At 36.2% G+C, this 15213-nt stretch overlaps 2 protein-coding genes across 4 annotated transcripts; both read left to right on the forward strand.

The window, feature by feature from the left end:
- The first annotated feature begins 465 nt into the window (after positions 1–465).
- On the forward strand, positions 466–5990 carry KT2 (potassium transporter 2). Of its 3 annotated transcripts, none has more exons than XM_011086539.3 (10): positions 466–622; positions 1804–1937; positions 2109–2343; positions 2425–2670; positions 2767–2820; positions 3036–3296; positions 3657–3709; positions 3852–3969; positions 4115–4369; positions 4699–5990. In XM_011086539.3, the coding sequence occupies exons 2-10, from the start codon at positions 1893–1895 to the stop codon at positions 5820–5822; spliced, it is 2391 nt and encodes a 796-aa protein (XP_011084841.1). In that variant the 5' UTR covers positions 466–622; positions 1804–1892; the 3' UTR covers positions 5823–5990. The 3 variants fall into 3 exon arrangements, with proteins under 3 accessions (XP_011084841.1, XP_011084840.1, XP_011084839.1); XM_011086538.3 differs by lacking the exon at positions 466–622 and adding an exon at positions 1398–1677; XM_011086537.3 differs by lacking the exon at positions 466–622 and having other exon boundaries at positions 1697–1937.
- Positions 5991–7972: 1982 nt separating this feature from the next.
- Positions 7973–12734, forward strand: ETG1 (E2F target protein 1 (ETG1)). Its single transcript, XM_011086540.3, has 13 exons — positions 7973–8223; positions 8761–8874; positions 9002–9109; positions 9220–9339; positions 9688–9732; positions 9950–10069; positions 10161–10319; positions 10467–10538; positions 10669–10782; positions 10978–11316; positions 11424–11651; positions 12057–12124; positions 12203–12734. Exons 1-13 carry the CDS (start codon positions 8056–8058, stop codon positions 12324–12326), a joined length of 1779 nt encoding a protein of 592 aa, XP_011084842.1. The 5' UTR covers positions 7973–8055; the 3' UTR covers positions 12327–12734.
- The last annotated feature ends 2479 nt before the right edge of the window (positions 12735–15213 follow it).

Raw genomic sequence — 15213 nt, forward strand, 5'->3', positions numbered from 1 at the left:
AAATATTACAAGAGACGTTGTAATTATTCCTAATTAATTTACGTAAAATTTTATATAGTTGAAATTTTAAGTGTGGATGTGGTGCTTACATCAAAATAAAATAAAAAAACTAAAATACAACAAATAAATAATAAACTATTATCAGAATGAATATATACACACACTTCATTATTTGAATAAGAATGCCTCGTCGGAAAAAGCAGCGTTATAGTAAAGCATTCAGCAAGCTTAAAAAAGGGAATTTCAAGAATCCTACTCATCATCAGACATTGATATCAGAAACAAAGTCCACAAAATTGCTCAATGGACCTAAAACGCGAAATGTGAAACTGGGTTAACGATGAATCCGTGACCGCATAGGAGATAACGAAAAAGAAAAAGGAAAAAGGAGTGCTTGAAATGACTGAGAGTAATGTCCAAAAGTTTGATAGAGAGGGGGTCCATGTTCTGTTCACGTGGTGATGCTTCCTATAAAGAAGATACTCAAAAATAATTTAAAAAAAAGAAGAGCTTTTTTGAGTGCCAAATTTCTCACTTTTTCTTGTGCTTTTTTAGTCTCAGATTTGATTTTTATGGCCCTTTTTGAACTCGAGACAAAGGGAGCATTAATAGCGAAAAAGAGGTAAATTTGATGGCATCCTGATGATTATTGAAAGCCCTTTTCAAGATTTGAGTTTTTGCTTTAAATTCAATTCAATTTGCTGAGGTGAAAATGTAGAAAAATGAGTTCTTTAACTTTCAACTTCAAGTAAAGCAGAAACATGGATTTATTCATGCAGACAACCCAAAGGGCAGTTTCCTCTTTGGCCCATTACATCATCTTTTCCACAGTGTGTGAATAATATATAGTATGTCTGTGATAAAGTATTTTCTTGAATAAAGGAGTTGTGGGTTTTGTTCGTGGAGTGTGATTTTGTATTATTTTTTTCATTCATTGAAGTTGGTAGGAATTTTGTCATGTCAGTCATCAGGCAAAGCTTCTTTCTTCATAAAAATACTTACCTTGTACTGTAGTGTATGTATGTGTATTTATGTACAGTGAATTTGTATGTATAGATGTGTAGAACGAGGGTGGATAGTGGCTTTGATAGTCCATTTAAAGTCGCCTTTATTCTTGTGGGCTCAAGTTGGTGTGACTGATTTGATAATGCAACTGTCGTTGAATCATGTGAATTTGGCTATCTCTCACACTTTGTACATTCTCTTGTTTTTTCCTCTGTAAGAGTATAAATTTGTTTTTTCATCTTTACCTTATTGTCTGAGCTTTCTGATTACCCCTTTATTTGGTGCTACTGTGTGTGTAATGTGAGAGAGTGAAATTGATGGAACTTCTAGAATTTTGTTTTTTTAAAACAATCTTTATCTGAAAAGGGGGGATGGGTGGGGAGGGGGTGGGGGTACACATTTCGTGCTGTTCTTTTCTTGGTTTCTTGCTTATATTCAGGGGAAAGCACTAGTGATGAGGGTTAAGGGCTTTCACTTATTGTCAACCATAAAAACAAAGGAAAAAATGGAATGAGCTTCATTTCATTTGGGACTAAAAATATACTTGTGATTTGATCTGATAGATCAGAATTCTTGTAGCCCTGATTTCTATTTTCTTGCATTGTGGGAACAAATGTTAGTTACTCTAAATTGATGAAAAGGATGGTGGTGCCCACATGGGTTTACTCTTAGGTGGGCAAAAGTTTGGTGTTTTTCATTTGTTCTTGTTGGAAATTAGATTTATGAGTCGGTGTCATTTAGGTTGTTTTTCTCATAGCATCACCCTCACAGATTGCTTGCTTATCCTTTTCCTCTCAGCGTATGGTATCATCTTGGGTATTGCTTCAGTGAGAATCTGCACCTAATTCTTGGTACTTTTCAGCAACCCAACACAAGAAGTTCATACAATGAGTATGGATCTTGGCTATGGAAAGTGTTGGAGCACTTCAAAGGTTTGTCCATTTTTCACTTGTTTCTGCATTTACAAGAGGTTTTTGTACAACTTAGTTAAAGCCCTTTACTGTTCTGGGGATTGGAATATGTGGGCATAGTTTCAATTTTCAGTTTGTTTATTCTCAAATCAGACAGAAAATCTTAGATTGTTTTTATTTGCTGCATTTCAGAAGGATTCTTGGAAGACTACTCTGCTATTAGCTTACCAGAGTCTTGGTGTAGTCTATGGGGACCTCAGCATTTCCCCTCTGTATGTGTACAAGAGCACATTTGCAGAAGACATTCATCACTCAGAAACAAATGAAGAGATCTTTGGTGTTCTTTCTTTTGTTTTCTGGACTTTAACTCTGGTCCCTCTGTTCAAATATGTCTTTATAGTGCTTCGAGCCGATGACAACGGAGAAGGCAAGTATCTGAATGGATACACTATGTTCTTTTACCCAATTTACTTATGCAAATTAAGTGTCTTCTACTTGGTTCTTGCAGGTGGTACTTTTGCTCTGTATTCTCTAATATGCAGGCATGCGAAAGTTGGCCTTCTCCCGAACCGACAGCTCGCTGATGAAGCTCTATCGACATATAAACTCGAGCGCCCTCCAGAGACGAAGAACAGTTCAAAGGTGAAAACGGTGCTTGAGAATCATAAGTCATTGCATATTGCTTTGCTAATTCTGGTTCTACTAGGGACTTGTATGGTTATTGGAGATGGGCTACTCACTCCAGCAATATCCGGTGGGTGAACTTTACTTAGTTTTTCATGTTTTATTTTGATTTGCTGATCTTGGTTTGATGATAAGTAACATGGCAATCCTTTTCTTCTTTTTGCAGTTTTTTCTGCTGTTTCTGGCCTTGAGTTATCAATGTCTAAGGATCACCACCAATGTAAGCTTATTTTTCATGAATTCTTGCAGTACAGATGTTGGGTTCTTGTTCTTTGTATCAAATTTGTGGGTTTTGCATGATAGCTGAAGGTTCATAGAAATTTGCTCAAACAATGTAGTGGAAGGAAAGATAATTGAAGCAACCACTAGACTGTTATATATTTTCAGTTTAAAATAGTGGGTGAATTTACATCTCTATTCGATCCGCTTTTGCAGATGCAATGATTCCAATTACTTGCTTCATATTAGTGTGCCTATTTGCTTTACAACACTACGGCACCCATCGCGTCGGCTTCTGCTTTGCGCCAATAGTGTTGACTTGGTTATTATGCATCAGTGGTCTTGGCTTGTATAATATCTTTCACTGGAATCGACATGTGTACCAAGCGCTTTCCCCTACTTACATGATAAGGTTCTTGAAGAAGACTAGAAAAGGTGGATGGATGTCTTTGGGTGGCATTCTTTTGTGCATAACAGGTAAAATTCTTTCATATCGTTGGGATAACTTTCTAAAGTTCTTAGTTGGCATATCGAATCCTGCATTATAGAATCATATATTAACTGGTCGTTTTATGATTATAGCAAGTTGATAAGTATCACACGCCACTTGTCAGACTTGAAATGGGCTTTTAATAAAATAATTCAACTGGAGCAAATCTTAATTTCTCATTTGCCGCCTGGACTAGAAACACAATCTTCATTTAGTGTGGTTTTTGCCTGATGTGCCTTGCATTTATCCTGATATACTGATTCACGATCAGCTTTAATAATCATTTACCGCTCCTTGGAAGTTTCCTATGAAAGAAAAGTGCCAATAAGTTGATTTCCGTCATGCAGGCTCCGAAGCCATGTTTGCTGATCTTGGCCATTTCTCATATGCAGCAATTCAGGTGAGTTCTAGCCTAGAAAATTTGTCGATTTTGGCTGATGTGTTAATGATGAAGTATGATAGCTCTATATTTTATTCTAAACACACGGGGACCTGTTCCTTTGTTTGAAACTTTTAGTTCGTGGCTCTTTATCCTGCTGCAGATAGCTTTCACCTTTTTGGTTTATCCGGCGCTAATATTGGCATATATGGGTCAAGCAGCTTTCTTATCAAGGCATCATCACACAATCCACAAGATTGGGTTTTACGTGTCGGTTCCAGGTAAGGTGATATCAGTGTCCTAATATTTTGCAACAGAAAGTGTAAGGCAGCCGGCATTTGTATCAAAAGATTGGCTTCTTTATATGGCCTGTAGTGTCTTTTGTGTCATGATTACTGATATGACTGTGGTGATATTCTGAAATAGAAAGTGTGAGATGGCCAGTGCTCGTAGTGGCAATACTCGCTTCAGTTGTGGGGAGTCAAGCAATCATCAGCGGGACATTCTCTATAATCAACCAAAGTCAGTCGCTTGGTTGTTTTCCAAGGGTTAAGGTTGTTCACACCTCTGAAAAGATACACGGTCAGATTTACATACCGGAGATCAACTGGATGCTCATGATCCTGTGCATTGCAGTAACCATTGGATTTCGAGACATAAAACACATGGGAAACGCATCAGGTAAGTCACTCGGAACAGCATTATGCCGACTCCCTGGAGGGCCCGGGAAACATCAAGTTGAATCTCATAGCTTCAATTTTGCCCAAGTATGCAAATTTCTAAAAAAAATTAGTTCAGATTGAGACCAATGGAGAGTAACTGCTTGATATTTGATTGATTTGGTGTGACCAAACTCGGTTTGGGCAAGAAGTTTAAAAAATTTTGTAATTGTTGAACTATTTGGGTTTATGGTCCACATGGCTAATTCTTGTTGTATCATCCTGCAACCCAATTTAAATTGGCAAAATTAGCTCAAGATTGTATCATGATCGTTTTCCGGTTACTTGCAGGATTGGCGGTAATGGCAGTGATGCTGGTGACCACTTGCCTAACTTCACTAGTAATCATTCTCTGTTGGCACAAGCCTCCACTTGTGGCCTTGTGTTTCCTGCTCTTCTTCGGATCCATTGAGTTGCTATACTTCTCTGCTTCCCTCATTAAGTTCCTCGAAGGTGCCTGGCTCCCGATCCTGCTCGCTCTCTTCCTTGTCACGGTCATGTTTGTTTGGCACTATGCTACCATCAAGAAGTACGAATACGACCTCCACAACAAGGTTTCACTGGAATGGCTGTTAGCCTTAGGTCCCAGCTTAGGAATCGCTCGGGTTCCAGGAATTGGCCTTGTATTCACTGATCTCACCTCTGGTATTCCTGCCAATTTCTCTCGTTTTGTGACCAATCTCCCTGCCTTCCATCGTATCCTCGTTTTCGTTTGTATAAAATCCGTCCCCGTGCCGTTTGTACCCCCAGCCGAGAGGTATCTCGTAGGCCGTGTTGGCCCAGCAACTCATCGCTCTTATAGGTGCATTGTTCGTTATGGATACCGGGATGTTCACCAGGACATTGACTCATTCGAGTCTGAACTCGTCAGCAGGCTGGCTGACTTCATACGCTATGACTGGTACAAGACACATGGAATCATAGATCCATGCAACGAGGATGACGGCTCTCGATCCATTGCATCGTCAAGCGAGTGCAGGTTAGCCGTGATAGGGACGGTTGCTTTTTCTGGCACATCAGCATTTGAGATTGAGGACAGTGTTGAACCTGCCAGTGTCTCGGTCGGTTTTCCAACAGTCAACAGTGTAACCGATGTTATTGAGATGGAGTCGTCGGGTGTGGTGGAAAGACGGGTGAGATTTGTTCTTGACAACGAATCTGAAACCAACGGCCGATCCGAAATGGAGGTTCAGCTCCAGGAAGAGCTGAAGGACTTGTATGAAGCCCAGCAATCAGGGACTGCGTTTATCCTTGGGCACTCTCACGTCCGGGCGAAACAAGGGTCCTCTCTGTTGAAGAGGGTGGCCATAAATTTTGGGTATAATTTCCTTAGAAGGAATTGTAGGGGGGCAGATGTGGCTCTGAAGGTGCCCCCAGCATCTCTACTTGAGGTTGGCATGGTTTATATTGTTTAAGAAATGAAGTTCAGATCTCAGGTATAGTGTGTGTGTGCGTGTAGAAGTGAAGTGTATGAGCAAGCTGATCTTCTGCAAATATTTATAGGGAGAAGAGTTGGGTTCCTCTTTGTGCTGTCCTGTAAAGCTAATACTTTCTGTGTTAATATTTGCTTTCTTGGTTTGGAATTGGTGGAGTAGCTCATCCCAATGGAAATTCTAACCTAAGTCTGGTTTGGTCGGACTTGAATCAGTTATACGTCAAGTGTAATATACGCGGTGTGATTGGTGTATCCTTCAGATTAATCATATAACAAGTGTATTATATTTAATTTATAATTAATTTGGTTGGGTCAAATTTAATTTGGATAAAAATTTTCCATCATTTAATACCAAAGAGAAGCAAATTGGTCAAGAAATTTTAGTAGAGGTTATTATAAATGAGGTAATTGTAAAGTTTTCTTTAATGTGAAAACTTAAAATAGACGTCTTTGTAATTTTAAAAGGAAAAGAGGGTGGAATAAGTAATTATACAAACTTTCAAGATGGCGGATGTAAGTAATCATAATTATGGTATTTTACTATTTCCTTATTTTAAGGTTATGTCTAATCTTATAAACATTGTTTACTTTTTATAAAATTACAAACATACTTCTTAAAATTATAATTTTAATTATGAATGCATTCCATATTTAATAGTAATTTTTTTTCACAAACACTCCTTGCCTTAGATGGTATTGACATTACACTAACATCCTCTTAAGAGGTGTACCTGTAATTTTATAAAAATTATTGTGTATTTATGTAATTAAACTTAATTTCACGGCACTTTACTTTAATTTGCGCAATATTGTATTGGTTGCATAATTAAATATTTTTTAAAATTAATTTTTATTTTAATTAATGAAGTTAAAATACGAAAAAATAAGTTATAAGCATTATGTTTGGTTTTGTTTTTGAACTGTTTTGTTTTGTGTTTTGGAGATACAAAGAGAAAAATATAGATAAATAAATGTGTGTTGGTGATGGGGTGTAAGATTGAATTTATTTTTAGAGATAATTTAAAATATTTTAAAATAAATGATGTATGTTTGTTATTGGGATTTGGGAGACAAAAGTCACTGTTTATTGTCAAATCATATTTTTTTATATTATATTATATATATATAAGTGTGTATATATCTATTATATATAGAAAGTTCAAAAATAAAAAAACACCCAAACAAGATGTGAAAACAAAGAGACAAACATTATCATAATGTTTGGTTTTGTTTTTAACTTGTTTTTGGGTGTTTTGTGGAGATAGAGAGAGAAAACAAAGATAAATAAAAATAAGTTAGAGATAGTGTGTATGTTTGGATTTGTTTTTGGAGATAATATAAAATAAGTATGGTATATTTGATGTTGGGTAGTGAGGAGACAAAAAGTACTGTTTATTGTCAAATCACGTCTCTTTTATATATATTCATATATATGTATAAAAATATATATAATTTATTTGTAAATGAAGAAAGAGAAATTCCAGTTTTGTCCCCCACTCACTGTTACAAAATACCTAGAAACGAGACAAAAATTGACAAAATATTGAATGCCAAACATTGCTTTGGTTTTGGGCCATCTCCAAACATAATGTATGTGTTTTATCTTGTACCGGAGATTGTCCAAAAATGAAACCAAATATAGTGAAGAAGTTTTAAGAAGAGTGAGTAATATTACAATTATGAAACTTTTGGTGTAGTTTGTTATTCCTTATCTCGGACCAAATTCATTATTGGGCGGTTAAAATTATAATAAGTGTACCTGAGGCTATTTCTATAATAAGATCACCTTTGATAGAATTATTGCGGAGGAAACATTTTTTTTAAAAAATAAAAGAAATAATATAGAAAAACTAAAAAAATTGTAAACAAATAAATAAAATAAGACGGTAAAAGGATGCTTTTATTTAATAATAAAAAATAAATTGACATGGGTTTTTAATGGAAATCTAAATAAAATATGATGGGCTGAAAATCCAAATAGAGATTGATGGGCCGACTAAATTGTGGTACGAGCCCAAATGAAAGCCCATTTCATGGACGGAGAATGGCGGGAAAATGAGCGGGACTTGGCGCGAAAATCCACGTCACGCCTTTTAGCGCGGGAATGCTCCAACCCCATATTTATTCATTTCCCGGCAATGGGCTGAAGAACCCTAACGGTTGCAGCAATACTGAGCAGATTGGAAACTGAAAAGGGACAGAGGAAATCGAAGATGGTGGGATTGCCGTACGATTGCCTTGCGAATCCACTCGGAGCCGTCCGATTGACCTTCGAGAAGGCGGTGGCGTCCGGCTCCGACCCCGCCACACTTGACGGGAAGGACTGGGGGGCTGGCGAGCTCTTCCGTCAGTTTCTCTTCGATGATGATGGCCTCTCTCAGGTTGATCTTTTTTTCTCGCATTTTCTTTGCGTGATAATTGCTGATCAGATAACAAGCAACATGTGTTTCGAATGTTTATTTCTTACTTCTCATTTGTCTTCCTTTTTAAGTGTATGTTCTTGAGATTTAGTTCGTCTTACTTGGAGTCAAGGTGGTTCTAGTTATGAAGTTAATTGAGCATGCATTTACAATGATGAACATCAATCTGCGAGAATGGTGACCGAACGTTGAAGTGGACTCTAAGAATAGCTTTCAAAAGCAAAAGGAGCATGAGATTACAGGGTGGTGTTGTATCTTCTGTATCGCTCTCTGATGATAATATCCGTTGTTATTCGTTTTGTCTCAGAATGCTTTACTACATTCTCGGTTCGTAATAAGTGTGGAACTGTAATGACTGTTCAGAGAATGATAGGCTATCAATTTACACGCTTGATTAATTTGGGTTTATATCTTAACTCTTTACCAGTCCAAATGGGAGATGACTTGTCTTGACTCAAATATTGACTGTTGTTTGCTGTTTGATGGCATTTTCATTAGGTGCCCATGCTGAACCAATCAACCATTAAATGGGTTCAGCCCAACACTCTTGTTCGCTTCCGGGGGATGATACAAGACATGTTGGGCAATGAATACTATGTTGGTGCTTACAAGGTACATATGCTTCCCTGTAATCTTGTAGATAATCTTAATCAATGCTCATTCATTTAGGTATTCTCTTTTAGTGTAATTGAGAGAACAGGACTGGAAATGAGGTCATTTTTTCCCTTTCTTGATGCAGGATGGAGATATGTGGAGAACTAATAAGTTTGCTGATACTTCTCGGTGTCCTATGGATGCTTCATCTGATATGCGAATTTGGGAACGACGATTGCTTTATTGTGTCCCTGTGAGTTTTTGCTTTGATCATCTTCTTCATTTGGTTACTGCAGTTGCTTATCTTCTTGATGCACCCTGGAAATTCACATTCTTGAACAATCCTTTGACTTTCTTGTTTAGATCCCAGGTCAAAACTCATGGGTTGAATCTTCTCATGAAGCTGTGAGAAATTCTATATCTCCGCAAAGGGAGAAGCGGCAGAGGGAGGACGATGCAACCATGTCTGATGTAGATATGGTGGTATGTTACTCTCTTCACCTAGTTGTCTTGATGTTTAGCTTACCTGTTGGATAAGGCACTGAATTTGAAATGCATGGACTAGGTTCTACTTATTTGTTTTGACATCCCACCATTCACTATTGGCCTATGGAGGAGCTTTTAGTGTTGGGATTTTTAATATTGATCTACATATGGACCTATAACGTGTATTTTTTTTTACCGATTTTCGGCATTATTTCTAATTTTCCTATATCAGTTTCATTGACACAATATAAAAAATTTGCATGGCCTAGTTGCTCAGGTATTATTATTTGTATTTTAGTTTAAACTTGCCTAATACTTAAATCTGGAGACTTGCATATATCACAGGAGCCAGGTTATGCCCTTGAGGATTCTCCAAATCCTAAAAAGATGGTAAGTAAAAGCAACTTTATGCATTGTCCTTTTGTGTTTATTCTTTCTTAATATTCATACATTCAGCATTTGGTCAACTTCCTAAAATAATATATGCTCTATGATAATCAAATAGAAAGAAGTGATTAAGGTTCTATTTCTTCATTTATATGATTATTGAAACTGATTATGTATAAGCTGCACAACCTCATTGTCTGCCACTTATTTCTATTTTTAGCGGGAGGATGGAATGGCTCTTGAACCATTAGGCTTGCAGAAGATTGTAGCTGAAGGAAACTTGTCTACTTTGAGTTTGGTTCCTGATGCAGAAACAAATTCTCTTCCCTGTCTAGTAAAGGTGAATTTATCACTTTTTAAGCTAAGTTTCAATTCCTTTAAAGTTTTTTTAGTCATGATCTACCTAACACTTTACCACCTTGGATCTGCAGATATATGACTTTCCAGAATCAGACTTGAAGCTAAATGATGTTTTTGAGTTTGTAGGCATCTTTACCTTCGATCCGGATCTTACTGTGGATAGAGATGATAATGACGAACTCACGGATAACTTTTGTGAAGATACATTAATTTATTTGCCTTCTACCAAGGTCAAGCTCTATTTTGTTGCAGTTTCGATTTCCTGAAATTATGATAGTAACATAACAAATTATGATAATAACATAATATCGTTTTCTATTTTTATTGAAACGTCTGTTCATGCTGGTAAATAAGGTTTTCTATTCTTGCTACCGCAGGTGCCTCGACTTCATTGTGTTGTACATCGGAAGCTTATTGGCACTGATTTTCTTTCAAATCCTCAGCTGGAGGTGTGTTTCACAAGCTTGAACTTGGTTCATGCCTTAGTTGTTCTACATAATATAGTCACTCCCAGCATAATGATCTTTTATTTATCTAATCTGTAACTAAGATTGTGATTTTCTTTTAATGATATGGCAGTTAACACCCTATGTGATAAAAGAAGTAAGGGAAGCTCTTCTTGGACACCTTACAGCTGTTCTTGGAAATGACAGGGTGGCAGCTCAATACATGTTATTGCACCTATTATCAAGGGTACTGATAGTTCTACTCTCATGTTGAATGTCAGTTTATGGAAGAGTATCTGCCGTTCTGGATATTGCATGTCATTTTCCTAGGAGTTTTCTTTTTTTCTTCTTTTTTCCCAGAAAATCAAGATTACCTGCTCTCCTTTTTGCAGCATAATTTTTGGGATACTAACCAGCATAGGTAATGACTATGTATGTGCAGGTGCATGCAAGAATAGATTCAATTGCTGTTGGGAAGCTGTCTTTAAATCTTACTTGCTTTAACAAAGAAAGCATATCTGTTTTCGGGAATCATCTTAAACTTGTGATGGAGAGCCTTCTACCTTTCACACAATGCTTGCCTCTTACAGTGGATTACCTTAACACTGTTTCACTTGCTCCAAAGAAGAATTACCATACAAACAGGCTGGAGTGTGGGATTTTGCAGTTAGCCGAAGGCACACACTTAACAATTGATGAGACATCATTACAAACAGGTACCCTTAACTCAAAGGGGTGTGAAAATGCACGAGTACTGAAAAACATGATGGACTCGCAAAAGGTTTGTTCTGTAATTGGTTATTGATGCAATGGGTCATTGAAGAAAGCTAAAGTCTGGATTCTCCTGACTTGCTTGGGTTACTTTACTCTGATCTTGCTATTCCCCAGGTTGAGTATGATTTTACATACTATAAAATGGAGATGGCTGCGGATGTTCAACTGCTGATCCTCTCTGAAGGGAAATCGAATATCCTGCCTGCTGATCTGGTTCTCCCTTTTCGTCCATCTTCAGTGGACTCTGCTTTAGGAGTGGATGGAGAAATGCTGAAAGCTTGGAGATGGTATTTAGCTACCATGAAATCTCTGCCGCATTCAATTGAGCCACATATGCAGAAGGTTGGAATTGAGTATAATTCATGTTAGCTAAAGTGTTCTCTTTATTCCACTAGAACATTTTTATTCATATTACGTAGCTCCTTTTTATTGCAACTAATAATAATGAGATCTTCAAGCTATCATACGCACAGCATGTGCTTTTCAGGGTTTTTAGTCAAAAAGTTTTCAGGCGAGGACAAATGCAAATTGATGTGAATACTGTTTTGACCTATTGATGGAATTTTTTTGAAGTAGATCACCAAGCTATTCCTGCTGGCGATCCCATATTCTCCATTCTGCATACTGAATTGTTGATAGCAATATTATACATTTAAACATGATGCTTTCATGTGATTCAGCCTTATTTGAATGATCATCAAGAAAAAACTGTCTTTGTTGAACTGATTACCCTCTCATATGTTGCAGGCGGTAGAAGATGATTTAGTTGCTGCTCGGCAGGCGGATAGAAGCTTAGGCAGCCAAGAATTTAGTAGGTAAAAACAGGCCTATTGTGTAATCTAGTTCGAATTCCGTAATCACTGATTCTTGAGCAAATTGATATTGCCTTGTAGATGGCTTACCATGGGGCGCCTAATGTCGGTTAGTTTTGGGGAGACCTGTTTGTCAATGGAACACTGGCAAATGGTGAGAGAACTTGAGAGACTCAGGAAGGAGAGACTTCTGGGGAATATGTGAAGCATTAGAAGCAGATGACAAATGATCATAATGTTGTAAATTCTTCTATAACCTAAAGGACTTGGTATTAACCTTGTTATTTGTGCACAGAAGGAAATGCTCCTATAAGAACATTATGTTCAGTCATTGTCAGTACCTTCATCAAATACAGCAATCTGAGGGGATGATCTTGTTCAGAGCTTGGAGAATTCCGACGTTTTGTTGTAATATTGTTTGGTCTTCCCTCTTAAGTTGTCGAGGCCAGGGTTTGCAAATTGCAATGTATGTGGAATGTTGTGATTGTAGAGAGCAGTTTGGATGTCAAATTGCAATTAGACCATATTTGAAAGTTTTCAGATTAGAGGTCTTATTCCTAATAATATTTGTAGATACTTTAATATATATGAGCCCCTCTATTATCCTTTGTCATCGAGAGATACGCACTAAGTAGATGATGGTGATGATGATGATATATATTTTCATTCCAACAGCCTGATCCCTGAATTGTTTGTGTGCTGGTTGATAGACAAGCACAAGCTGCGAATAAAACCCTGCTGTGGATGTCTGAAAAAAGACTCCAAGGTTGACATGCACCCACTCTTGTAGCAGGCAAGAATATATTCCTTGAGGTTTTTGTTCCTTGAATAGGCAGCCACATTACATTGTTAGGTGGAGCACAATATGAGCTACATTTTTTAAGCTAATCTTTGGAATCTACCTCTCATTATGGATACTACTTCCATACTTCCAAACTTCTTGTTTTTCTCTTTTGGTATCTTTTGTTTCAATTTTAATACAACAACAAATACCTCTCTAACTATTTACCAATGACAAGTGTAGGGTTTCAACATTTCCTTGTTATGATTCCCACTACTCCAAGAATATGCACTACACTACAGGGGGCAAATATTAGGAAAAAGATGTTGCCCTTTTTTATATACTACTACTATTAGTTTTCTACTTTTCCTTTTTCTATATATATCTTTTTATGCAGCGCATCATCTAAAACGATGAGTGTGCTGCACTGTCCATCTTAAAGTGTGGATTTTTCTATATGTATGCAAGTACGATTTCAGTGGGCATCACAAGTTATAGCATACAATTTATAAATTAAAACATTATATGTCATTCATATCAACGAGAATACACACTTATTACCACAAATATTGTGCTCAAACTTATAAACACCCCAAGATTGTAACGAATTCCATTTTGTCACTGATGTGTTTTACCTGAGTTTTTAGACAGAACTCAAACAACCATTTTTCTTTCAAATCTTCCAAGAAAAAAAGACATTAAACAAGTCCAAATACTATGATTATTATATGTACTTGTAATTCAGGCACCAAAGACAAGGACAGCACGGTAATTTCCTTATGCTTCGTTTTATGATGATGAGCCGTAACCTGGGTCTGGGTGACCATTAAATATCTTCCACCAAACCGATATTAAATGGCTCCATCATAATGACCAGAGCAGTTTTCACGACGCCACACCACATTTTGTTTAATATACCATTTTACCCTTCACACCTAGCATAAAAATGACACATATCAACAAATTATTTGTGAGGGGGCATTTCAATTCAAATTAAATTGAAAAAAAATGGCAGTCGAGTTGACACATTGTTCACCATACAAATCCCTCAAAAATTATGATTTTTTTTCTTGAATTGTATTTTCTCCTGTTTGTCGTTCTGACTTTCAATTCTTATTTAAAGAAAACGAGCCAAAAGTCCGCACAATTCAACAGAAAATTAGATACATTTAAATTGCTAGTGGGGAAGAAACTCTCAAAGTTGAGGGTAATTTTGGTAAGTGATAAGAAGTTGGTCTGGCATTAGCGAAGTTGGCGTGGGATAGCCACCAACCGTAATAAATAGATATCAGTTTTGATATCTAGATGAGATATGCAATTCAGATCTGTCATTATATTGCATTTGCAAGTTGAGTTATTTATTGCCATCTCCCTTTAGATTTTTTCCTAATATATGTTCTACTATTCTAAGCCTCAACATTTAATTTAAATTGAATTCAACAAATTAAAATTAAGGATAAATTATACTGACATACGAGATTATATTAAAATACACAAATATTTTATTATTCTGGTAAAATTACAGCTACACCCTTTGAGAGGTGTCAGTATAATATTTTTGAAGGAGGGTTTGTGTAAGTTTTGCATCTGAATAGGGGTTGTAGTTGTAAATACAATTATAACCTCAAAGAGTGTACTTGTAATTTTACAAAAGGCATGATCAAGTATTTGTGTATTTGGTGTAACCTTAGAGATACCTATATAATTTACCCGAAAATTAATTATAGAATAAATGCATTTATTATATAATTTTTATTTTTATGGTGGAAATAAGTAGTAGAAATTATGCCGTAATGAAAATTGGAGTTGGAAAAATAATTTATTATTTGGCTTAAATCAATTTAATTTAATTGGTTCAAAAACAGAAATTGTACTTAATTTTTTTTTCAAATTATTTTCAACAATAAGTTAAGAAACACTTAATCAGTGTTTGTGATAGCTTCTGCTTTTGTGGTGGGAATAAGTACTAGATAAAGTTGTACGTTAAGCAGTAGTAAAAATTAAAAGTATTTGAAAATAAAAATTAAAAGTGGAAAAAAAAATTGAAGCTGAAGTATTTGGAAAAACGACTTTATATATTTACAATTTTATCAATGAACTGCAGATATTGGTAGGAAGGTATCTAATTTTGACTTGAATTAATTTAATTTAAACAGTTCAATAATAAAAAATAAAAAAAATAAAAACACTCTTTTCAGTTTATTTTTAATAATGAGCTCATAACTGCTTATTTTCAATCCCTTCCAAACTATTTTGTGTAAGAATAAACTCTTAACATGCACCCAAACATGATCTCTTTTTGTGAAATATA

The sequence above is a fragment of the Sesamum indicum genome, linkage group LG7 (genome assembly GCF_026168435.1).
Source record: "Sesamum indicum cultivar Baizhima isolate 11 linkage group LG7, ASM2616843v1, whole genome shotgun sequence".
Taxonomy (NCBI): domain Eukaryota; kingdom Viridiplantae; phylum Streptophyta; class Magnoliopsida; order Lamiales; family Pedaliaceae; genus Sesamum; species Sesamum indicum.